The sequence below is a fragment of the Canis lupus genome, chromosome 13 (genome assembly GCF_011100685.1).
Source record: "Canis lupus familiaris isolate Mischka breed German Shepherd chromosome 13, alternate assembly UU_Cfam_GSD_1.0, whole genome shotgun sequence".
Taxonomy (NCBI): domain Eukaryota; kingdom Metazoa; phylum Chordata; class Mammalia; order Carnivora; family Canidae; genus Canis; species Canis lupus.
This window is the reverse complement of record NC_049234.1, coordinates 54,237,833-54,264,807: the sequence shown is the minus strand read 5'-3', so window position 1 is coordinate 54,264,807 and position 26,975 is coordinate 54,237,833. Positions and strand designations below refer to the sequence as shown.

The window sequence follows — 26,975 nt, the reverse complement described above, 5'->3', positions numbered from 1 at the left end:
TGAACTCAGCCAGCCAGGCACCCCTATGCTCAACATTTTTGTTGAGAAGATATTTAGTTTGCTATCTTCACATTGGATTGACACTAGGAATCTAGGGCTTGGTAAGACAGAACTAAAGGTCAAAGAGATTTTACTTTTGACTATCTTCACTTTTAATTCTCTAAAAAAAGAAAAAGACAAACATACAGAAACATGTCATAGCTATTTCTAGTAAATAGGAGTCATATCTGTTTATTGAACTAACTTTTTGAAGCCTCACATTTATATATCTTAAAAATATTCAATGGCAGTCCTCAAATTTAAATATCCAATAAAAATTTTACAGTCTCAGACGACAGAAAGACACATTTAGAAAATGTTTTTATAGTTTTTCACATTAGTAGCCCTGCTACTAATTAGTATTAAACCCTACTAATTGTCACAGTTAAGCAGTAATAACACATATGTGCATAATAACTTATTAATAAATATTAAGTATATTTTTGATCTGGTAGTGCTGTTTCTCAGTGGGCTTTCTAAAAGGTTGATCACCCTAACTTTTGGCCAAATACTCCATACTCTTCACAACTTCACCAACACTGGAGAGAATCACAGATTTTTTTTTTTTTCCCTGTGTCTCCTTTTCTGACCCAATTATACTAAGCTCCTTAGAAATGGACAGAACCAGGCTTGTATGGGTAAACATTTCTTAAAAATGTCCTTTCAGTGTAATGATTAAATCCAGCAGTTTTGTTAAAACAAAGTTTGCCGATGGTTATTCAGGAAACTTCCTAAATCCCATACAAAATGGGTAACAACTTTAAGATTGTTTCTTATTTTATTTTAATTTTTTTTAAGATTGTTTCCATTAAAACACACACATACGCAATATTTTTGGAAGTAGTTCTTAAAGGGGTTCATGATACGGAATGGCATAGCAGAGCTGAAGTAGAGTGAAAGGAAATAATGGAACTGCCAGACTTGAATTACCCAGATAAGTTTATTGTTATATATGTACCATTCTTCTCCTAGAGTAATTTCCTTTTTTTTTTTTTTTTAATTTTTTATTTATTTATGATAGTCACACACAGAGAGAGAGAGAGGGGCAGAGACACAGGCAGAGGGAGAAGCAGGCTCCATGCACCGGGAGCCCGACGTGGGATTCGATCCCGGATCTCCAGGATCGCGCCCTGGGCCAAAGGCAGGCGCCAAACCGCTGCGCCACCCAGGGATCCCCAATTTCCTTTGTCATAAGCAAAGATTAAATTTACCACACTAAGAAAGAAAAGTTTTAAAATAGAAACAAATTAACTTAGGTTTTAAAAGAGAAAGTAATTTTGCATAACTAGATTATGAAAACCATACAAATAGAAACTGCACCTAGGCCAAAGTATCTAAGAAAAACTTGTAGATTCATTCTAAGAATATTCACTGGAGGCCTACTATGCTTCAGGTACTAAATAAAATAGTATGTATATATAAACACACACACACACACATCTCATTTTTATTTCATTATTCCATTTTCATTTGATTTTCTTAACTAAAGCAATTTCAGGAAAAAGAAAAAGGGGATGGTTACTGGGCTTCCTTTTTTCCATTCGTGAATAAATTTATTGGATTTTAAACAGAGTAGGGGTCTTCCAGATATAACCCTGGGGACAATTACCTGACATGCCTAGAGACAATAACTTGAACTAACATTAAATCTTACAAAATTAACATCCTAAAATTTCTATGAATTGGTTATTTAAACCAGCAAGCAATCAACCAAAGAAAACCTTTAAGTAATGATGCTGACACTGTAAGATACACATAGTAAATTGGTAGTCCTTTGAATGGAAAGACGGAAAAGGGTTTTTAGTTCAGCCATATTTCTGTTCAAATGCTTTTAAAATTGTATTTATACAAACAGACCTTAGAAAGCTACATAAATCACTGTTCTGGAAAATTTAGCCTAATTCCTCTAGAGTCCAGTCGAAGTCTAGCTTTCTCACTTTATTTATTAGATACAATGGAATGAAATAAGCTAGGGAAAAAAAGCCTCAACAAAACAATCATTGAATAGCCTCAATGGTTATTTAAAAAAAAAAAACAGTGAAATTTTGTGATCTGGAATAGAGTACAGTTAGTAAACATATCAACCAGTTCTTACTAAGAACAGTATAAGCAATTGAGGATATTTTTAGAACGTTAGGATGGGAAAGGCTTTTATGCTTGGTTTCTTTGCTTGGTTGGTTGCAAATACTTTCTTAAGCATGGATAAATTGGGTAAGTGGAGCTATTATATTTAAATTAATTTAAAAAAATTCCTTCAGTTAGTCAATGCTAAAAATTATCTCACTAATGAAGAGGAAATGCTATCAGTAAAAAAGTTATGTATTGATTGTTTTAGTATTTATTTATGATTGTGCCTAAAATTGAATTTGGTAGTGCTGATATTGTAGGAATTTAATGTCCATATAACCAACATTTGGAAGGCCTGGAGAGTTAAACGTAGTTATGATAACATTTTGCTGCAAATCTATTATTTGACAATTTTATTGTGAAAAAAGAATCTGGTACTTCAAAAAGTGAGACAAAGCACTTGGCTAAACTCTTCTCTTTTTTAGGGAAAACTTAGCTGTATAGCAGTAGATAAAATCATTACATTTTATTAGAAACAAAATTAAATATTTGGGCCTTGGCAGTTAACTACCCCCAGAATCAAGAGCTCAAGGGCTTTGAGGACAAGTAAGCATATTGTGAATTGAAAAAAATATATTTTTTCAGAAAATTTTACAACTTCGAACATGATTTTAGCAAATTTTGTTACTCAATCCCTAAAATAATCCTGAGATAATGTTAGAAAAAAGCATTTGTCTTATTTCACTGATTTAATAACAGGAACAGGGGATTCAGATGATTTGCCTGAGCACAAGAAACACTTTCCCCAGAAACTAGAATCAGGGCTCTATGTCTCCCGATTTTTAATTTTTATTGTAATTTCTCCTCAGATTATAAATTGGGGAAATAAATAATAATAATAATAATAATAATAATAATAATACCTATTGTGGATTAAATGAAATAATGTATGTACACATTAAAGAAATGATATTCTTTCTTATTATTACAGGACATGCCAGGCCCTTCTGAGAGGTGAAGTTCTCACCCAATCTCCACTTATTGGAGATAATATTATTATCAAGTAAATTTGATTACTTACTCTTTATAAAATATTTCAAACTGGAATTGCAGATGAGTCTCCAGATGCTATTTTTAACCAACCTTATTTACTGAAGATGATAAAGAACCTAAATATTGTTAAGTGTAAGGATCCAAGCTGTGTGTGAGAAAACTACAGGTTTCTTTCCGCTTAAATATTCCACTACCATCCAAAAATAAAAACAGTCAGAAAGACTGTTATTAATAATCTAAAAAGGGACGCCTTGGTGGCTCAGCAGTTGAGCGTCTGCCTTTGCTCAGGGTGTGATCCTGGATTCCCAGGATCGAGTCCCACATCAGGCTCCTCACACGGAGCCTGCTTCTCTTTCTGCTTGTGTCTACTTCTCTCTGTGTCTCTAATGAATGAATAAATAAAATCTTAAAAAAAAATACTCTAAAAATATAAGATTTAAAAATATATATATAAGATTTACTGAAAAAAATGTACTTTAAAACTACAAAAATCCAGCTCTATTTCATGCTACTTCTATCCTGTCACTCTCATTTTGCTTAAATAGTTATGTGCCTTCATGCAGAGCATATTCCTTGAGCCATCAAGGTCGAATTAAGACTCATTCCACAGGCTCTCCCACAATGATAAGACGTTTTTTACAAAATACTGATTTTGCTGATTACTTATCTGTACTATTAATTAAACCACAAGCTTTGCCTATCACAAAGACAACAGTCAACTATTTGAGAAACAAAGGGTAGCCTGAACACATCACAATTTTAAAAATTAGATGAATTAAACAAAGTTTTCAAATATGTTTCCACAGATTCTTCTTAACTACAAAAAAATTCATTGTCTTATTCAATGTTCCAATAAGGAGTCTTTGAATACAATGGAAAGGATACAGTATCTCCCACATGGTTTTCTTGCCACAAACATTTAACCTGAATCTAATTATAAGAGAATAATCAGAAAACTGAAATTGTGAAATGTTCCAATAGGACAAATGACCTGGATTCTACCATGAAAGACAAAAACAGGTAGGAAAACTTCTACTTAAAGAAGGCTAAAGAGATATAGCAGCTAAAGGCAATGTGTGATTCTTGACTGGGTCTTGCATGAAAAAATCAAAGGCTATATAAAAGGACATTATTTGAATTATTGGAAAAAATTGTGTATGGATTCTATGCTATAGGATAATACTTAATGGTAAATTTCCTGTGTGTGTTAGTAATAGAGAGTATGTTCTTAAAACATGTTTGTGGAAAGATTTAGGAATTAAATATTATAAAGTCAGCACTTCTCTTTTGAAAAATCAAATATAAGATAAATATATCTGCACATACATACACAGAAAAGTGGCAATCAAGTGTGTCAAAACTCAAATATAAATTCAGAAAAATGGGTATATATTTCTGAATATACCATTTTTTCAACTTTTTAATAAAAGTTATATAAAAAAGAATAGATGAAAAAATAAAAGAATGTTTTTTTAATGGTTTATTTTTCTTCAAATCCATAACTTCAGCTATTCTCTCTCTATAAATAGCTAATTTTGGATATATTTCCTCCTTTCACCAACTTAAGAAATCTGACCACAGCTGGTTGCCAATTCTTCTCAAATGCATACACAAAAAAGTATCTTCCTTGCTATCTCTAGTTAGGTTACCTTTCCTCTCTTCCTCCATGTCCTATGCAGGGATAGAGGAAAGACGGAACTTTTTTCCTCCTCTTCTAATAATTTCCACTCTGTACAGTAACTGTATCAGAAGTCAAATAAAAAGACTGTAGGCAATTAGTGATCCAGTGTTGATTGGGTGAAGTGATATGGAAGCTGCATTTTTCATTTCTTGTTGCTTATTCAAAGAAGCATTAGAGTTGAGGTCATGTGGTGCTCCAGGAACCACGGTGGTGGGAAGAAAATACTCCCTTCATACTTGCTCACATTTTGAAATATCTCCTCAGCCTACTGCTCACAAGTAACATTGGAAATACTCTCTCTGCCGTAGGAAATTAAAAGATGTGTGTTTGCAAGTGTCTGATACAGAACGAGGGGTGTGGGTCAGTGAGGAAGGTAGTGCTATCATTCTTTTATTAACTAAAAGGGATATGTTGCTTCTTGGTGGGCTGGACAAAAAGTAATCAACTCTAGAAAATGACAAATTGTTACAGGCTTAGATCTAAGTATGTTGGACTTTGGAAAAAGCACAGTAAACTGATTTCAAAGAATCTAAAAATTTAAAGAAATTAAAAGAAACAGAGATAAGCTATCTTGCAAAATATGTATTTCTCAGAACAAAAATGAATCCACACTTTAAGGAAATATATAGATATCATTTAGGGTCTGGGCATGGCTGAAGTCGCTGAAGTCTCCCTCTTAATAAATATATTTCAAACTGGTAGATGTAAAACATTTAATACATTACACATGTAACATATGCTCAAAGCTCTGCTGTGCTTTTCCATTGCAGTTTGAGTAAAACCTGTGCCCAACACCATTCCAATGGCCTTACAGTACCTTCCATTCTAGACCCTTTGACTTTTTCTGCTAATGTACCTTCTCTCTTACACTTTCCACTCCAAATATACTGTTCATAAAGTTCCTCAGACACATCAGAATCACCCTGGTTCAGGGTATTCTTGTTGCATCTGCCTGGAAGAGTCTTTTCCCCAGAGGATCTGCATGGCTGACTTTCTCACCTCTCTCTGCTCTTAACACTGCACTAGTGTCTAATGAGAGAGGTAGCATGCTAGCAAATAAGTAATTACAAATTTTTATAAATCTATGAAGGAAATCTATCATAAAATGGTTCACTGAGAACTCCCAAGAATAATTCTTAGATCTAAATTGTTGTTAATTTTTAATATAAAGTTAATATTCAAGATACTGTAATAAAATCTTGCATAGTTGATCATTTTTGAAACCATTTTCTTTTTGTGGAATATTCCATATTTGGAGAGAATTCAATCTGTCAGTTTCTAGTATCTTTTCTTAAATAAATACTTAATTTAAAGTACTATATACCAGTTATGATTTTCAAGCTCTACCTCTCCCTCGATCCCACATGCTATATATGGCAAAATTAAAAAAAAATGAGCATAAAATTTGGCAACGTAAGTGTGCAACCTTAAGCATGATGCACTAAACATTTTATTTTTCACTAATAAAATCATTACTTAAACTCAAAATAGCTTTTCTTTTTAGAATTTAAAGAATAAAAATATTTTTTATTTTTAATTATTTTTCATTTAAAAAATATTTTATGCATTTATTTGACACAGAGAGAAAAGACAGAAAGATAGAGCGTGCATGCACAAGCAGGGGGAACAGCAGGCAGAGGAAGAACAAAGCTCCCTAATGATCAAGGGGCTTGATCCCAGGATCCTGAAATCATGACTTGAGCCAAAGGCAGATGCTTAACCAACTGAGCTACCCAATCACTCCTAAAATTATTATTTTTTTAAATAAGTACTTTCCTTCATGAGCAACTGCACAATCTTGTATTGTAAAACTATCTATTTTTTTTCCAGCATAGGAAAAGTTTAGCTATAAAATATCTGACACACAGAATCTATGGTATGACATTAAAACTTTCTAAATTGTCACTGTTTGAAATCAATACTAAATAAAGAAATAAATAAAATGATTTCAAACAGCAAAATCAATGCTTATACCTGGACTGGAGTCAAGTGTGGGATAGGGGCAATTAGGATATATTAAACTACAAAAACACAGAAATAGAAAGAGATGTGAGCATCAAAATAAGGAAAGTGAAGTCTTTTAAAAGGTAACAAAGGGAAGCCTGGGTGGGTCAGTCAGGTAAGTAGACTCTTCCTCCTCAGCCCCTCCCCCTGCTCATGCTCTCTCAAATAAATAAATATATTTTAAAAAATCTGTAAAAAAAAAAAAATCAGTGTCAAGTTGAACTGACAGGAAAAAGTGGTTTGCTTTTTTTTTTTTTTTTTTTTTATCTCCCAAAGAATTACAATTTGAGTAGAGGAAAGAGCTATAGGTGATATAAATTATCAACTCTTCTAAAGCATTTGTTACAATGCTTTACAAAATCACAGCAGAAATATTAATTAGTTTGAAACTTACACTCCCATAAACTAAAATACTCCTCCCATAAAGAGTGTTCACAAAAAGAATCCCTAGTAAGAGAAGAGAGACCATTGGATTTGATGTATTTAACATTCTGCTGAGCAACAGATAAATAAAACTGTAGGTGATCCACAATAATGGAAAAGTTTTAAAATACCATGGATACTATCTCAGTTTAGTGTAAAATTATCTAATTTCTGTAATGATTACATAGATTTATCTATCTATCTATCTATCTATCTATCTATCTATCTATCTATCTATCTATCATCTATCTAATCTATCTATTTAGAGAGCCCATATGCGCTCAAGCAGGGAGAGGGGCAAAAGGAGACAAGATTTCAAGCAGACACTCTGCTAAGCGTGGAGTCCAACATGGGGCTCAATCTCACAAACCTGATATCATGACATGAGCCAAAATCAAGAGTCGGATGCGTAGCAGACTGAGCCTTCCCAGCACCTCTGTAATGATTACTTTTGTGTCAAAAAGAGAAGACAGTCAAATGCTTCCTTAGACAATAAAAGTACAGTGAACTCAGAAGTAGTTAACCAGCAAAATTGCCACCTTAGTGTAGACACATCCCTGCCTTCTTTAACCTGTCTAAATTGACCTACCTATTGTTGAAAAGAAAATGACAGGGCCAAAATGGCATCACTCAGGCCAAATCACCGAAGCCCAGTTCGGGGACTTAATACCTAATCTAATGGCAGTTTCAATCTCTCCCAGGAAATGTAAGTCTTAACCAGCCAGTCAGGAATATTCTAATAAGTACCAACGGGCTAATCTCTCACAGGGGTCCTACCCCAAAGAGGAGGTAATTTCACTTAAAAAGACCCCCAGCCTTTCCTCCAGGGAAGGTGATCTGGCCTGAAATAATCTTTCCTCTATTTTGCTAATAACTTCCTCATCCTACCCTCTCCAATAAAACCTTCCATTTTGATAAATTATTGGAGTTCCCAACTACTGTTAGATGGGACACTGCCTGATTCATGAATCCCTTAATAAATCCAACCAGATCTCCAAACATACTCATTTGAATTTTTCTTCTTTAAAATTAAGAAATCTCTCTTACTACTCCTTTCAAAAATCAGTCTTAGCCCTTCTCTCCCTTGATAAATTATAAATTCCCTGAGGTCAGGGAACTGTTTTGCCTTATTTATTCCTCACAGTATTTTGTGGTGGTGGAATAATATGAAATTTTAAACAGAATGGACAGAATGAGCACTTTGAGAAGATGACAGTGAAACAGAGACTTAAAGGGGATGAGGAAGTTGGCTATGGCGGCTGTCTGGTGGGGTAGGAGGAGGGGGACTTTCAAGTCTAATACCGAATGTGTTTGTGGAAAGGCAAGATAGGCTGTAATGGTTGAAGTCAAGTGTGCCAGAGGAAGAGGAGAGGAGTAGGAAAGGAGATCCAAAGATGCTAAGGAGGCCAAGATTTGGGATTTGCTCTGATTAAGAGAAGAAGTCATTCCAATTGGATCAAAGCTATGAAGTACCTGATTTGCATTTGAAAGGGATTGCAGAGCTGATTTCTGAGAATGAATCAGACTAGTGAGGAGGTCTGACTCACATTTCACAAGTACCCCTCTGGCAACTCTACTGAGAATAGATTTAGGAGAAGCAGGAAGGGAAGCAGAGAGACCAACTAAGGAGCTCTAACTAGAAAATGAAGGACTAATGACAGTGGCTGTGACCTAGGTGGTAGTGATGACGATGCTGAGAATTTGTCAGATCCTCGATTTTGCAGCATATGCTGACAGGATTGGATGTACAGCATGAGCAAGAAGAAACAAATCAAAAATGGTGCAGGGCTTAGGGCCTGAGCATCCTGAAGGGCAATGCACCCTTCATGAACTAAGAAGACTCAGGGGAGAGAATACCGGAAATGTGGTTCTAGAATTGAGGCACTTATTAGAAGCCTAAGTGGATAGATACAACAAGCTAGCAGTTGAATCTATGAGTCTGGAGTTCAAAAATGGAGATAGGAATCTGGGCAGCATGAGATGTTTAGAGCCATATGGCCATATGAGATCATCCAGGGACAAAGAACAGATAATGCCCATACTAGATCTAATTACACTTTGGGCCAGAGCAAGGAGAGGTCACAGTGATGAGAGGAACCCACAAAGGAGGCTAAGAAGGACCAGCTGCAGAGGAAGGAAAGAAACAAGAGGGAGGGGTATACCCAAGGAACGGTGAAAAAGGTGTTGCAGGAATGTAGTCAGTGCAAATTCTCCACACATTGCCTTACTAAATACATCCTACTCATCCTTCAGATTGGAACATTTATTTTTTGGTAAGCCCTTTCGGAGCAAACCTGCCTTATTCGATGATCCTCCACTGCACTGCAAAATCACAATGTGTGTCTCAATTACAATACTCAAAAATGTCGTTAAAAGAAGGAAGGAAGTGCTCGATGGACAGCCGACATAGCACAGATGGCAGCTAAGGGCGGCACGCGCAGTGCACAGGTAAGAGCCCAGAAGGAAGACCTATGCATCAGGGTACCACAGCTGAACAGCAACAGCTGGGAGATTACTCAGCTGACTCCTCTTGCTCCCCTTTCCAGCTCATCAAGCAAAACTAGCCAATATAATTCTGTGTCCTTCTTACGTTTTCCTGCAGGGTTAGAAAGTGACAACTAGCAAACAATAAATATCTATTCCAACGCTTTGCTGTATTTCTCACTGTGCCTGAATAGATGGGTGTTCTGTTTTACAAATTAGTCTAATATAAGTTTAGTTACCGTGTTTCCTTTTGGACTTCTAGTATTGTTCAGTCTGCTTGTTTCCTGTTTTTCAAGTGCCGAAAACATGCTGTGAGATCTAAATGCGCCTGACTGGCAATTGCAAGAGACTGTGGTACAGAAAACCATGGCATCCACGCTGTGTGACTGACTGCTAAAGGGAAATACTGATTTGCATTTATTTTATCTCTCGTTGACATGCAATAATGGTCATAGCCAGGATTCTTGTATAATGGTTGAGTAGAGGGTACTATGCCACGCCAGCAACAACAACAACAACAAAAAAAGATATTTTGTTGTTTCTTTCTTTTTTTCTTTTTTTTTTGTTGTTTCAAATATGATTCCTTTTTCTAAGTTTGCATTTATTCCCTAAATGGAAAAATAGAATCCCAGAGCCACACTAACACACTCCTGGTTGAAATCTAACATTTGTTAGTATAGCTAGTCTTGCTAAACTACATCAATTTGTGATGCTCTGAGAAAATAGGGTATGTGGTCCTTTAAAGATCAAAATTTGAACTGTGCTGACACAACTGAGGTAATTTACTTTTAAGGTGCTAACAGGGTTTGGATCTGGCCTCCCTCTGGGTTACCTATGCTATCTCTAAATTCAACAGTGAGTGTCAAAGAAAATTTTGGATGAAATTATTTAGAAAAAATGACATCAAGTAGATAAAACCTTTGCCACAGTTTTCACTTCTGAAAACATGTTGGAGAGTAATCCTTCCTCTGTTTTTATTGACATCAGGGAGATAAGAAGAGAATTTACAACGATTTAATTTCGTTACTAACCCATCAATCTCTATAACCAAGCTAATAAGGCTTTTGTGTTTCTTAAGCCTTTTGTATTTTTATGTCCTAAATATATCTGAAATCTAAGTCCTCCTCGTGCTCTCCCCCACCCATGGCAGCCAGACTCATGCCAGGAGGAGACTGAGCCAAATTAGCTGTGTTTCTGACTTTGGAAACTATCACCGGGATTTTCCCTTAGACTAGGGTTTTCTTGACTGGAGAAAACCCACTTCATTATATTAGAATTTGCTAAGCCCTTTGCATTACCAGATGTTGTTTATTGTGCTAATGGCTACTTTGACAAGAGTCATTTTGGCAGTATTTAATTCTACCCATAGCTCCTTTGTCTTCAACCTACCAGACCCTGGTTCCTCACCCCACTGCACTGGCCTTTGGGTCCTCAGGTCCCACCTGGCTTTGTTCACAAGGTCTCATTTATTCATACGAAATAAGAGCAGGGGAGACTAAGGGGAATTTTTATAAGCACAGTTTAACTTTACAGGCTAACTTCAATTTTATAAACTATGTTGATAATAGAATAAAAAAAGGTTTCTTTGAATCAACCAGGAGGATATGAGTTGAACCATATCCCCAGAGAGTTTCTGAATAGAATTACTAAGAAGCTGGAAAACCTTTGAAGCAAGACTGGACTGTGGACTTAGGACTTTTCACAGTGGTATCCTGACCATATGCTTAGATACTTTTATTACATGGTATATATCTTACCTTAACTTCCACATGTGCCATCAGTACTGCAAAATTCGTTAGGTGGTTACAAGAGCATGTAGTGTGTGTTTTATTTGTTGTCAGGAGCCGACAGCCTTGTGTTGACCAATAACCTGTCATTGTGCGCTTGGAATAGCTCCAAAATGAACAGTTAGGGTTGAAATTCTCCTCAGACTGCTATAAGGGGAAAAAAAAATCAATAAAGCCAATAAGTATTTTATGATCACCTAAAATAGATAGGTATTTTCTTTACATCTAACACAACTTCATACTCTATTCCAACTTTTGTGGAGATGTATACCAGTGCTTTTATCTTAAGTGGGCTTCATTAAGCCTGAGCAAATTTGAATAGATGTTGTTTATTTCCTCTGATTACAGATGAATTTACTTTTTAAAAATTTAATATTAATGGAATACTAGTATCGATATCTCAGAATGACTTCAACTAATTTCAAAGTAAAGTACATTATAAAGGATTTAATTAAGCAATTTCTGAGAAGATGGTCTTTAGAAATCTTTGTTCAATTTATGATACAATCTTTGTACATACATAAAGATATGTCTATGCACAAACACATAATTACTTGTAACATCATATGTGAAGCCATGTCCAATTTCACTAAATATGTTGCTAACTCTTTTAATTATGGAGACACGTTTATAAATCTATCTACAAATATTGTATCAGAAGCATTTATAAATTCAAGAATTATTCTCACTCATCTTAGAAAAAAAAATCACCACTATCATTCTATAGATAATGAATTGCTATCTGTCAAATAATAGGAAAAAACTCAAGAAAATTAATATACTTCTTGTTTGTGGTATAACAAATATAGATAATGTGAACAAATAAACTTAACATGCCATTTTCTTACCTTAATATGTTTAACGGTGAACACCACAGGATCAGCTAAATAAACCTTATTGCTGAACTCTTTGTTTATTGCTGCGGTAATAACAGGGGAATTGACAATAACAGAATGATTGGTGGACATAGCTTCTGTTCCCAACTTCATGCTGGCATTCTCCGTGGACAAATAAGGACCCAAGTTATTGTACAGGACAAAGGCCACTCTGATCTCTCCTGAAATAAATATAAATATGAATTATAGGTTGGGAAGAAAATCTCATTATTCTGTACATTCCACTTAATTTAGATAGTTCTAATTAAGTTGTAATCAAATCCATACAGTATATAATCACAACAAAATTAAGCATTCATTTTAACCAAAGTGCCAACTCATTCATGAGAAATGGAATGTCAAGTGATGCTGAATAAAGTACATATCAATATTTTAAGAAATGAATGTCAATCCCTATCTCACTCTGTACTCAAAAGTTAAAGACAGATCATAGATCTAAACATAAAAACCAGAACCATAAAGTTTCTAGATCAAAATATAGAATCTCTATGATCTTGGAGTAGGCAAGAATGACATGGATAGACCAAAAAGACATTGACTATAAAAGAAAAAAAAACCCGGTAAACTGTGCTTTGTCAAAATTAAAAATGTATCTATCAAAATATAGCATTAACAATAATATATATGAGACACGTCTATATATAGCAGTTCTGCTAATCAATAAGAAGAAAATAATGCATGAAAATAGCAAAAGACATAAACACATACTTTAGAAAAAATATACATGAAAGGCTAATAGAAACATGAAAAATCACACAGATACCATTTCATACCCACTAGAATTTATAATATCAAAATGACTGGTCACACTAATATTGATAAAGCTGTGGAACAGCTAGAGCTCCTATACACCACTGGTGGAAATGTAAAATAGTTCAACTATTGGGAAAAATGGTGATTTCTTATAAAGTTAAGCATATCTATATTTCCTAGATAAGTGAAAATGGGTATCTGCAAAGGGAAAACAAAACAAAACAAAACAAAACAAAACAAAATAAGCTTGTATAAGGATGTTAATATTGTCCTTATTCATAATATTCCTTGAAGGGAAACAACTAAAAAATCTACCAATAGACAAAGTATGGCATGCGAATATAATGGAATATACTATGCCTCACTAAAGAACTACTGAGAGCAAAAAATAAACTATTATAGCATGATGACAAATCCCCAAAATACTATGTTCAGTGGAAAAATTCAGACAGAAAAGGGTACATACTATATGATTCCAGTTATATAATGTCTACAAACATGTAAAATTTGTCTATAGAGATAGTAATGAGAGTAATTTCATCAGATAGGGAGAGGACTGGGAGGGGTCACAATTTCTGGGTAATAGAAGAGATTTATGTCTTACTTTATGTAATATCACAGAGGAATGTTCAACTGTCAAATTCATCAAGCTCGTTATTAAGCTATGTGCATTTTATTGTATGTAAGTCATATCTCAATTGTAATCAAAAGTAAAAACAATTATTCAAAATCCTTATCTGTCTTAAAACTCAATTACTATGTTCTTTGATAGTCACTTTCTCCATACATCCTTCCACCTTTTTTTCTCTTATGATTATCTTTTATGTGCAATCTTCTATACAATTAACCTTCTTTTAACATGCTATCAACCATATTTTCTTTCTTACAATACACCAACCCCTGTGTCTTACTTCTGATATGAATTCATATCGGCTCACAAGCACTGTCCTGACTACTATGGTTACTAAGATGAGGAAGTCTCAGTCCTTATCCCTGAATCTCAGAGTCACGTGGAAAAAAAAAAGAGAAATTTTAATATATTTCTTTTGAGGAGCACGTCTAAACTGCGCTCCCATATTTGGAAAATTCACTACTATCAGGGATTTATGGACACAAAATGGACATATATTTGCTTCCTCAGCCTGTCTTGCAAAGAGGTTACTCTGGGCACCTCAGCTAGATGCCTCCCATTGGATGCACTAGACTCTGACCTCAGTTCATTGCAGAAGCTCGTGACATGGAAGCAGGGGGTGGTGCAGCAGTAGCCGCCTCCACTTGTGTTTCACCTGTGGCAGCAGTGACATCTCACAGCAATGATTCTGTGTGATGATAAAGGCTGCTGTCAGCTTCCTGGCTCTTGTTTTCTGAGCCCGATTCTCCAGGCTTCTCAGTAATTCTATGAGATATCCATCGTCCTTTCAGTAATTCAGTAGAATGATTATAATTATAATAAGAGCTACCTAAAGGAAAGGGGCATTCTAAAGCTTCCAACCCACATCTGTTAACACAGTACTGAGCAAACAACAGTAATTCACTAACTACTTCTTGTGTGTTACAACACAGCATTTCATTTTAGTTCTTTTCTCTAGGTTTAATATGAAAATACTAAATTTTGGAAGGCTAAACTTAACATTTTTTCCCCTTTCTGGTTGACAGTAACAACTTTTATTGTAACTGTTTGATAACTGACTGATAATTCCTACCAATTTCCACCTATGGGATAGTGTCTCCTTGACATTCCCCCTTGTTGTATCAATACATTTTAGTCACGTATAATTGTTATATATTCTGCAATGCAAAAGTAATGCTTAAATGTGACCTAAAACACACACACTACTTTAATAAATAAAATAAATGAACACAAAACATAGTATGACTAATATAGCCATATTTTAATTGCCATTAGCTGTGTACCTGAAAGGTCATATATTTATTTGATAAATTCTTAGGAAGTTTATGCATATGCCAGGCACAAGGGTTACACCAGCAAACAAGTAAGAAAAAATTCCCCTGCTCTCATGAGCTTACCACCTAGAAGGAAAGTCAGATAACAAGCAGGCCACTTAAAAATAATAATTATAGTATTTCATATAATGTTAAGTGAATAACCGCCATGAAAAATCATTGGCATAAAATTGGCTAGTGGGAAAATAGCATTTGGGAAAGAATGATGTACCTTCAGGGAGACAGATGAAAACTTCCCTTCCTGAAGAGGTAAGATTTATACTGAACAGAGAATGACAGAGAAGTTTCTATGTAAAGAACTGTAAGAATTGCATTCCATGAAGAAAACAAAAATCTGATACAGAAACACTCTTGGTGTATTCAAGGAACAGAATAAAGACGAGACCAGAGAGAATCCTTGTGCACTGTTGATGGGAATGTAAATTGGTGCAGCCACTGTGGAAAACATTTTGGAGGTCCCCCCAAAATTAAAAATAGAACTACCACATGATCCAGTAATTCCACTTCTGAGTTTTTATCTGAAGAAAACAAGAACATTAACTCAAAAAAGATCCCTGTACTCTATGTTCATTGCAGCATTATTTACAAGAGCTAAGACATGTAAACAACTCAAGTGTCCACTGATGAATGGACAAATAAAGAAAAGGGAATAGTATGCAGCCATTAAGGAAGAATGATATCTTGACATTTATGATAACATGGATGGACCTTGAGGGCATTATGCTAAGTGAAATATGTCAGACAGGGAAAGACAAATATTGTATGACCTCACTTATATGTGGAATCCAAAAAAATTAAAAATAAAACAAACTAAATTCATAGATATAGAGAACAAACTGATGGTTGCCACAGGCAGGGGGCGGTGAGAAAATGGCAAAATTTTTGGCAAAATGGGTGAAAATGGTGAAAAGGCAAAAAGTACAAACTTCTAGTTATAAAATAAATGTCATGGGATGTAGCATATAGCATAGTGACTACAGTTAATAATGCTGTAATGGATATTTTGAAAGTTGCTAAGAGAGTAAATCTTAAAAGTTCTCAGCATAAGAAAAAATATAACTCTATGTGGTGATAAATGTTAACTAGACTTATTGTGTTGATCATTTTACAATACATACAAATATTGAATCTTTACATTGTATACCTGAAACTAATATAAAGTTAGATGTCCCATATATCTCAATAAAAATGAAAAAGAATCCAGACTAAACTTTCGGGATCATTGTGGGCATGCTAACAATGGACAGGAAATGGGGCAGACATGAGGCAGGAAAGAAGTGAACAAGCACATGGTGGCCAGTGACACCACCTGATTTCATTTTACGTGCAATTGAACACAAACTGGTCAGATTGACATTTCGGGAAGAACTCTTTGTCAACAGGATATTCTGTTGGGAGGCAGAAAGAGTGGACAGAGGGAAATCAGTTGGAAAGCTAATGCAGAAATATGATTTTGCTTCTTAGAAAATCTTATTGCTGCCTGAAAAATTCACATAGTCAAATTAGCAATATAATGACTTATAAGGTCAGTCTTGTAAGATTTCCAACACTTAAAAAAATTTTGTTCTGTTGACAACAGTCTTAATTTGTTTTTCTTGGTATCATACAACAGGATCTTCTTTCTTTAAAACTATTCATCCTCCACTATGATATGCCACCTTTGAGTTGGCTGCTACAACCTGAGGGCATCTTCCCACCACCTAACAGGTCAAAGGATCTCATTTAGTTGGCAAAAGTATGTTTTTAAAAATTTGGTACTAGTCACACTGGAGATACATTTTCTCCGTGAGTTTATTTAATTCTCATTATAGTCAGTGAATTTAATCTTGTATCCAATTGACCTGAACTGACCAGTTCCTTTTCCCTAAATCATCTCACATTGAAATTTTCCATATGCTTTGCAAAGAAAACTCATAGAAACGCCTTCAAAAAAACGTGAATAAGAAAAAAAAAATAGATCATTTAATTTTAAAATTAGAAGTACTCAATAAGGGGATCCCTGGGTGGCTCTGCGGTTTGGTGTCTGCCTTTGGCCCAGGGCGTGGTCCCGGAGTCCCGGGATCGAGTCCCACATTGGGCTCCTGCGTGGATCCTGCTTCTCCCTCTCCCTGTGCCTCTGTCCCTCTCTCTCTCTCTCTCTCTCTCTGTGTCTCTAATGAATAAATAAATAAAATCTTTTAAAATAATAAAAAAAAGAAGTACTCAATAAGTAAATAAAATCTTAAAAAGCGGAGGGGAGTGTCTGGGTGGCTTAGTCATTTGAGCATCTGCCTTCAGCTCAAGTCATGATGTCACCGTCCTGGGATGGAGCCCCACATCAGGCTCCCTGCTCATGGGGAGCCTGTTCTCTCTGTTCTCCCTGCTTCTGTTCTCTCTCTCTCTCAAATAAATAAAATCTTAAAATTAGAAGTAAAATTCTCATTAAAATTTTTGAAACTAAATCTGTCAACTCCTTTCAAGAAAAAAGTCAGATATCTGTATTTTGTTGTTCATTAATTCCTCTCAGATTTAAGCTTCTGACATTGTACAGAACAATTTTCAAATGTGCCTGAGAATTTTGTAGACCTAATATATTGTGATGTTGTTGGCACAGAAGATAGGAAAGAAAAGGAAGAGGAAGAGGAGAGCTAGAACAGTTGAATGAGAGGAGAGCTCTTGGATAGCAGGTCTAAAATCCCAAGCCAAAAAACAAGTCATTGATGAGAATTCAATCTCACCATGCTTAGCAAATAAACTCTAACCTACCGTTTCGGCCATTCTGTTTTAATGTATTGGCAGACAATTGGATGGTGCTTCCGTGACCCATGTTTTCTGGAAATTTTAGGTCTTCTAAGTTTCCTTCTGTACTCAGCCTTGCGACTTCCAATTCTGTTAATGGCAAAGAGTTATCACTGTTCATTGAGAAACACAACCCAAGATGAGTTCCTAAATCATTTAAATATTTCTGAAATCAAAACACTGGAATTATTGTTATACTAATTATTAGTAGTCAAAATTTATAGTAGTTCAATGCTTTATTTTGAAAGTATTTCTTTAAAATAAGGCAAAAATTGTTTAAATCAGGTAAATAAGAATACAAATGTATCCATTATAAAGCCTAAAATTAAAAAAAAAATCAAACTCAAAGGCTTATACTCTGTCATTTACTTTAAATTTATTTTCAAAATATTATCTTCGTGAATTAAGTAAACGTCTCTTTATAATCTGGAGCTGCACTATCATATCAATATTGATCTATCTTTAAATCTAATAAGTTTGAAAGAGCTTTATCAAATCTTCTGAAATAAAACTGTCAGCTATATCCTTATGCACAATAAAAATAGATTTATACTCCTTATGAGCCAATAACACAATTACAAAAAAATCGTTTTATCACCTTCACTTAAATGACTGATTTCTTTATAGTACATAATTCAGACATTCTTACTATAACTGAAGTGACCTGTAAGCACTGTGTTAGGAAGATAAAATTTAGATAGTACAATGCAATACATAGATACATACAGACATAAAAACTAACTTATGGATCTCACTGTGAGTGATTTCAGGCTCAGATATCCAATATTGGAATGTCTTATGGAGGATAACATACATGATTATGAGGACCCTCTTAAGCCAGTGGCAGGTGATATAATTATAGAAAAAAAATCACTTATCTCCACTGAAATAAAAATCACTCATAATATCTGTGCTACCATAATTTTTTTTTCTTTTCTCTCTTCTGCTGTACAAGGGTCTCTGGCTCTTCTCTATAACAAAGGCCACTTACGAATATTGTCTGTGTTCTCCCTGACGATGTCAGTCTTCAAAAGGTTATCAGCCAGCACAAAAGCACTTTCCTCCACAGTGTCAAGCAACATGGTGGCTGCACGTAGTTGATCGCTTGTAGTCAGGTCTCTCCACGCATTTGAGGCTTGTGGCTGGAGGAGGTTGTTAACTGTCTCGACCATTGCCTACAAGAGGATGAACAGAATGACAGAGGTCTCTAGTGAACTCACAGAGCTGTCAGAAATCCAGGTGTACATGTTGCTCAGCAAGCAAGGATCAGCGGTGTGCATGAGTTCAGTATTGTCCCAGCCTCCCCTGTGACATGCTGCAGCAGAAGCATTCATTATTTTGTTCTGTTAAAACCCTAGCCGAGACTGCAAGGCAAGAGAAAAACCAGCTTTTGTTTTGAAGGACAACAAATAGATCCATGCTTGCTTCTTAGAATCGATAGCAATGGCCTCAATAAGACTATAATCACATAATTAAATTATTTGGCTGGGGAACTGTTGGCAAGTAATTTAAACCAACACTTTTATCAAATCACCCACAAAAATGATTTTTCCCTAGTATCACCATAAAACTAAATGCTGAATACAACAGAGATTAAAGGGGTGACTACAGACAGGATGATACAAGAATTTGTTGCCTATAGATAGGTTGAGGACCCACTGAGCAAACCATTTTTTTTTTTCTTAGCCAGTTGGTAAAATGTCAGGATGGGAAAAATATCAAAGCATACACACTCCTAGGGGCTTTGGATATGTTACGTGCGGAGAAAAACCTTCTCCATGCTGTTTACTATTAGGGAGGGCAATAAACAGTCAGAACTTGGCTACCTGTGGCCCTCAGGTGTTTTTCCTTTAAAAAATCAGCAGTAGGTACATAGAGAGATAAAGATCCACAGTTCTCATGGCTTCATCCAAAAGAATCATCTCCCTAGTTACAATTTATATATTTCCCATGGTTAGCTTTATGCTCTAGGTTACAAAGAAAAAAAAAAAACCAGTTCTCCCGATAAGGTCTCCTTACGGTTTCATTCAAACAGAGAATTACAAAATAGAAAAATACAACACCTGCAGTTTTCAAAGTGATCATCCCTGAACCCGTTGATTATGAAATATGCATCTAATCGAGAAACAGATTTGAATAAATAGCCGAAACAGGCACTTTCTGGGCAGTGCATGGGCGTTTTAAAACAAGACTCATATTATTGACACGTTGGCAGAAGGATTGAGAGAGACTGAAGAAATACCCATTACACTGCAGTGTTTTCTTCTGGCTGGTGTTTTCATAGTAACCAACTAACAACTGTTAAAAATTCAGCTTCATAATGAAACACCTTGGCTGCCAATTAACACCAGCTTCAAAAACTAATTTGCCTTTTGATAAGAGTTGTTTTTTCTTGATATTTTTCCCAGCTACTCCAAATTCTGGCCAAAAATCAACATCAATGGACTTGTATGGAAAATAGTCCTATACTTGCAACTTGAGTACTTTGCATCATTTACACACACACAAACAAACAGCAAACAAAAAAAAACACCAAAAAATCTCTCAGGAGTTTAATAACTGGGTGTTTTCCCATAGTGGGCTTAGTTCCGCCATGTGTTCTGAGTTTAAAGCATGACCCAGAAGCCAGACAAAAGCATTTCCGAGCACAACAAAATGATTTGCTTTCCAGGAAGTTCTTTATAGGGATAATGCCAACAGGATATGCCAAAAAGGAGGTGCCACACTGGAAACAAATGAACAAAACAAGTTTAGGTATTTTCAGAAGCCAGAGAACATCGACCTTTTAAGTGCAAAGAAATATTCTTTCTGCGAGTAGATGATCCTCTGAATTCATTAGAAATGCTCTGAAAATCCCACATGCAAGAGAAATGATGCCTGTTTTTTTAGAGACAGCCGTTGTAACATTAGTTAAGAATCTTAAACCGATGAATTTAAACCTGACCTCAGAGAAAATTTTATTGGGGATAATACAATAATTCTGCTCTGCTCTTTACTGTTTTTAATTTTTTTTTAATTTAAGAAATGCAAAAGAAGGAAGAAAGAGAAAAAACAAAAATAAACAACTATGGTCAACTCTGAGAAGGTTCTAAAAAGCCACCTGTTTACAACAGACTGTTCTACGTAAAATAACACATTTGAATTGGTAACTAACGAAATTGAAGGCGCCCCTTTTTAAATCATCTTAGTTTTGCATCCGAAAATGTATGTAGTGCAATATTTTATCATAGTCATAAATTTTAAGCACATTTACAACAATTGCACTTTCCAAATGAATCATAATCTTTAAAGAAGTTTTCTATTAAAGCCCAAATGATTTCCAAGTTTATTATAGAAATGACAGACATAATAATACATGGTCCTAAAACCTGGATGGGTTAAGGCAGAAATCCAATATTTATTTATTCTTTAAAAAGCACTTGTCGTGATGGCTTAAGTATAAATGTAAGGGAATTTCAGCACAAGGGCTGAAGACAGAATTCTGTAGTGCTAAAATCAGAGTATGGGATTTGGAACCACATCTGCTAAGTGTGGACCTGGACTGTGCCACTTTCTAGATGTATGATGTTGGGCAAGTTACTTAACTGCACTTCATCTGTAAATCTGAGACGATGGTATAAGCGTTTTATATTGCATGGCAATATAAATGCATTTATGTTGCCTGCCTCAAAATATGTGTTTAAGGTGTAGTCTTATGTTGATTTGCATTGGATAGCAAAGTCCAGCTAGGGAAGAAGAGAGGTCTTCAGTGAATGAAGCACACACACATCATTGGTGGTGATTACAAAACATTAGCTCTGAAGTGAGAGCCGCAAGGACTAACTTCTGCAATGTAATGTTCAGGAATAAACCTGTTTTACAACTTAACTACTAAGACTATATCACCTGAATCTTTGAGGATTAGGACAGTACAGGAGCATGTATATTAAATAATTCATAATGTATGTTTTAGAGTTTTGAAAAAACTGACCGGTTTTCTACTACTGAGACAGCATGGCCAAGTCAATCCTAATAGCTTTATAATTAATGCGGTTTGCTTAAACTTTCCAAATTTGCTGACATGTCCCTGTTACCAGTTGAACCAGGTCAATTAAGTAGTCCCACTCTCTAACGACAAAAGAATATCTCTATTTTGTTTTCTTTGTACATTTTTGCATTTGTATGTTTTACCCACAAATGATGACATCTGGTCATTATGTATGTGTGTGTGGTTTTCATTTTTCTTTTTGTCAAACAAGTTATTTGCATTCCCTTCTTAGTTCAACAGCATCTCTTTAAAGACAAGTTGATTTTCATTTTATTTGGTTACAAGGAAATGAGCTTAACTATGCTTAGAACCAAAGTTGAACAGGGAATATACAATGAATTGGACTAAAGTGAGGCAGTTGGTCCAACAGCTCTCACTGATTCTCTTTTTCTGCTATAAATATTTTTCCGATCTAAAATTTACATGATAAAGTTGGAGGAAAATACACTTGGTCCCGTATTTACATTAAAAAAGTCCTTTGATCCCTGAGGAAAAAAACAACAAAAATCACTTAATGGTTTGGATGCATACTGACTGAAATAATCTATATTTCTAAAAAGTGAATTTAATCACCAATGTCCTTGTGAGAAACTAAATGTCAACTCACTAGAAACACTAGAAACTGAATAGGAGATGGCATTGGAAATTTGCATTCTAGTTGTCACTAAATTTCAGTGCATCTTTGGACATATTTATGTTTTCTAACCAATCAACAAAGTGGGAACTATACAAGAAAATAAATTTCATTATGTTTCAATTTGAGGGTAGTCAGGGGCATTCTGCTATTCGATATAACTCTTTATATAGTTTATCACTAGACTCTAAAGTGACTTTTGACTATTTCTAAAAATCAAATGTATAAAGTATAAAAGTCACTAGGATTCATACCAGGATCATGAGCGTATCATATCCTTCTGGACATATATTCGCATTACACAACTTTATTGGACCTCTTATCATAAAATTCATTGGTGGTAGGACTAGTAAATTTAGGCAAATTCATTTTACTAGTTTTACTTGTAGCATATAGTTATAGTATGTTTATTAAAAGATGTTATAAAGTATATAATCATACTATTTCAAAAGGGAGGACTTACTTCTTTGCTCTAATTACTGTGAAAATTTGGGGGGACACCAGCTATTTATTTCTCTAGTACCATCTTTGTCTTTATTCCAAGAGGATATGCTTGTGAAATACCTAGGATCAATGGTGAGAGATCTATTTTTTAAAAGATTTTATTCATGAGAGACAGAGAGAGAGAGAGAGAGAGAGAGGAGCAGAGAAACAGGCAGAGGGAGAAGCAGGCTCCATGCAGGGAGCCTGATGTAGGGACTCAGTCCCGGATCTCCAGCATCACGCCCTGGGCTGAAAGCAGCCGCTAAACCGCTGAGCCACCGAGGGATCCCAGATGAGAGATCTATTAATGTCACCTAGGTGAACCGTAAATCTTAAACTAGCTAAGCAAAATCACCTGGATAATTTAGTTACTCCTCCTTCCTTACTTGAAAACCATTAAAGACCCAAATAGAATGAATGCTTGTGAAAAGGTATGCAACTTTACCATTACTGCATTTTTCTGAAGATAGGTTTTCTAATCATAAGCCATTCCGGTTTTAGCTCAGGTACAAAAAGGTCTTAGATTATCAGCATAGCTAGGAAGAATGCCCCCACCCTTAACTCTGTTTACTGTTTTGTTTCCTTTGTATCACATGTCATTATATAAGGTACCTAAAATATGTATTTATCTACATGGCTATCTCAGATCTCACACTCAAGAAATTTATGTTTCATGAGGGGGCAACTCTGTGTCATTTATACGTGCCCAAAACTCTGCCTGGCATATATGTGTTCAATGACTCTGCTGAATGATTGCCATCTAATGAAGATTCATACTTCAGTGAGTCATCTCCATTTTCATGACAGCAGGGAAAAAAAAATCTCTTAAAGTATTGGTTTTAGAAGAGCAAAGAATATGTAAGTACAAATGGAAAAAAAACAAACTAGTAACTAGTCAATATCTGAATCATTATCATTTAGAGATTCACTGCCATAATAGGTTCCTATTTTCATACTTAAAAACCTTGAATAGAACTATCCACACTTATGGTCTGGCTCTCTCACTAGATTACAATGTTCTCAGGGGAGAGACCATGTTCACTGGTGTTTTCCCAGGGTCAATTTTACTGCCTTGAGACAGTTTAGGTACTCAAAAAAATGTTCATTAGGCAAAGATCACCTACCTTTACTATCAAATCATTAATGACTTTATATGTAATAGAAATGAAAACGTCTGTAATAAATAAAACACATAAATAAATAAAATAAACACATAAAATAAATACATAAAACACATAAATAAAAACATCTGTAATGTAATGAAATGAAAACATCTAGTTTTATAACTTTTTTCCATGTCTCCCAAGAGGTGTTCTGAGAGAATAAAGTGCTCAGTTATCACAGGGTTTGGCACGTAGACAGGCTGAATTACAGGGAATTAAGAAGACAATCAGAGTTCAAAAGGAGAAAAGCAGAACCACAGGCTATTGTAGTAAATGCAAACCACTAGGCATAACAAAAATATATTCTACAAAAAGCTCTCCAAAATGTTTTTAAGTGTACCAAAGCCCACTTTCAATGCAATTCAATGAGGTCCTATTAAGTATGTATGATATGCAAAGAACTAGGGAAGTCACTGTTGGAGGAGGTGAGGAAAGAGAAGGAAAACAGAGTCAGCCTTCAATTTGTCTACACTCCAAGGCAGAAGGTAAGAACAAAATAGAGCTAAAAACTCACAGCATATGGGACAAAAAGTAAATGAATTCTTACAGAGAAAGATCAAGAAAAGATCCCAGAAGGTGTGTAATTTTGAGTTAGACACTAAAAGATGAATAAACTTTCCTTGATTATGATGAGGATACTTAAGGCAAAAGGACACAATAAGCAAGGTAACGGCTAACACAAAACAAAGCAGGTTCTAAGGCAAGGAATGTATTGGGTTTGGGATGAGGAGAGTGTGTAGTGCATGGAAAGAGAGTGTTAAAAGAAGAGTATGGGGATGCTTGGGTAGCTCAGCAGTTGGGTGTCTGCCTTCCGCTCAGGGCGTGATCCTGGAATATCAGGATTGAGTACCACATCGAGCTCCCTGCATGGAGCCTGCTTCCCCCTCTGCCTATATCTCTCTACCTCTTTCTCTCTCTCTCACTCTCTCTGTCTCTCATGAATAAATAAATAAAATCTTAAAAAAAAAAAAAAGATGAGTGTAGTGGGAGAAGCAGTAAGTAGCAGTCAGATCTTAGAAGATCTTCAGTATGATAGAAGTTTGGGTTATTATATACCCAAATATATATGTATATATCATATATAATATATCATTATATACCATAGATATGTATATGTATATATGTAATATTATAGTATATCATATGTAATATATAATACATGATTACATATATAATATAGTTGACATTCATTTATAATTTGAAAAGATAAAACAACTTTTCTTTAATTCCTCCTTTTTGATTTCTTGATATGAAGGTTATCAGTTGAGAATAAAGTAAATTAGAACAAAAGCTTAAAACTATTACTGAATAGGGCACATTGTACTCTAACATACATTTATATATAGATTCAAATCAAAATTTTAAAGATCAAATGTTAGAGGAGTCTTCCAAACAGTTTTGAACTTACTGTTTGTTTTTTTTTTATTAGAAGTCAAGTTCAGTGACTGATATTTACACATCTGGTCAATAACCTAAGGTTCTTTTTATAATCACTGTCATTTAATATTATTAAGCATATAAAAACTACTAATCTCTGGACTCCCTTTTATATTACAGTGAAGTGTTGGCATTTCCAAGTCTTAATTAAAATTAGATTATATAACACAACTGACCTTAATATAGTGATAAGAGGCCTGAACAGTAGTACAAGATGAAACTAAAATTTCATAGAAAAGACTCTGCCTCTTTAAGAGATCCCTTGTTGCTTAAAAAATGTACTGTTTTTAGCAAACTGCAATTTATTGCACTATTTAAAAAATCTCAATTAGAATTAAATGATTGAATGCTGTCAAGTCTATGTTGAGTTACAGGAATTAAATAGAGCTATAAACTGGACTTAAACTTCTTGCTAACTCAACAGTTATTCAACAAATATTAACTAGGTACTTTCAACTGGGTGCTGCAAGAAAGACAGATACTTTCCTGTCCTTAAAAGTGATGACAATATGGTAATGCCAGACTATTAAACAAGTAGAAACATGGCAAACATTATGATAGGCTCCATGAAGTAAAATTTCAAGCTCAAGTTCAATATTGACCAATCAGACAAAACAGACACCTCCAAGGAACTGACAAGATTTCCCATAGCAGAGCAGAGTGCCAGTGGTTCAGTGGCAGGAAAGTGAGTGAAGGCTAGTTTTCAAAAAAGTTTGCATAACATGTTTGATATGTACAATTCTTCCTAAAAGCAGCAAGAAGTCCATGAAAAAGTAGAGGAGTGATATAAATTATAATGGCTAATACTTATTGAGTATTGGAGGTGGTGCAGTCAGTTAAGCACCTGACTCTTGGTTTCTGCTCAGGTCATGATCTCAGGGTTGTGTGACTAAGCCCCCCACAGCAGGCTCTGCGCTGAGCATAGAATCTGCTTCAGATTCTTCCTCTCCCTCTGCCCCTCCCGCTCATTCTCTCTTTCTCTTCCAAATAATGTTTAACAAAATATTTATTATGCTCCAAACTCTCATCTGAATGCTTTATGCATCAACTCCTTTAATTCTGACAATAACCCAATGAGGCAGAAACAAATATGATCCTCATCTTGCAGTGAGAAAGCGGAGACTCAGAGAAGTGAAATAACTTGCTAAAGGTTAATTAACTAAGCTAGGGCAGAACTAGGGTTCAAATCCATACATTCTGACTCTGCGGATAAAGAAAAGTAGAGATTCCACAGGTATTTTTCAAAATTGGTTGATTAATTAAAGTTAGTTGGTAAGGGAAATAAAGGAGTGCAGTGCATG

At 35.1% G+C, this 26,975-nt stretch overlaps 1 protein-coding gene across 1 annotated transcript in view; it reads right to left on the bottom strand.

Moving 5' to 3' along the window:
* The window catches only part of ADGRL3 (adhesion G protein-coupled receptor L3), an 866,124-nt gene that overhangs the window by 102,653 nt on the left and 736,496 nt on the right, over positions 1-26,975 (bottom strand). The window contains exons 14-17 of the mRNA XM_038556190.1: positions 18,922-19,105; positions 17,898-18,020; positions 12,387-12,595; positions 11,509-11,685 (exon numbers count right to left, since the gene is read on the bottom strand). Coding sequence (XP_038412118.1) covers positions 11,509-11,685; positions 12,387-12,595; positions 17,898-18,020; positions 18,922-19,105 — 693 coding nt within the window. The remainder of the gene's footprint in view (positions 1-11,508; positions 11,686-12,386; positions 12,596-17,897; positions 18,021-18,921; positions 19,106-26,975) is intronic.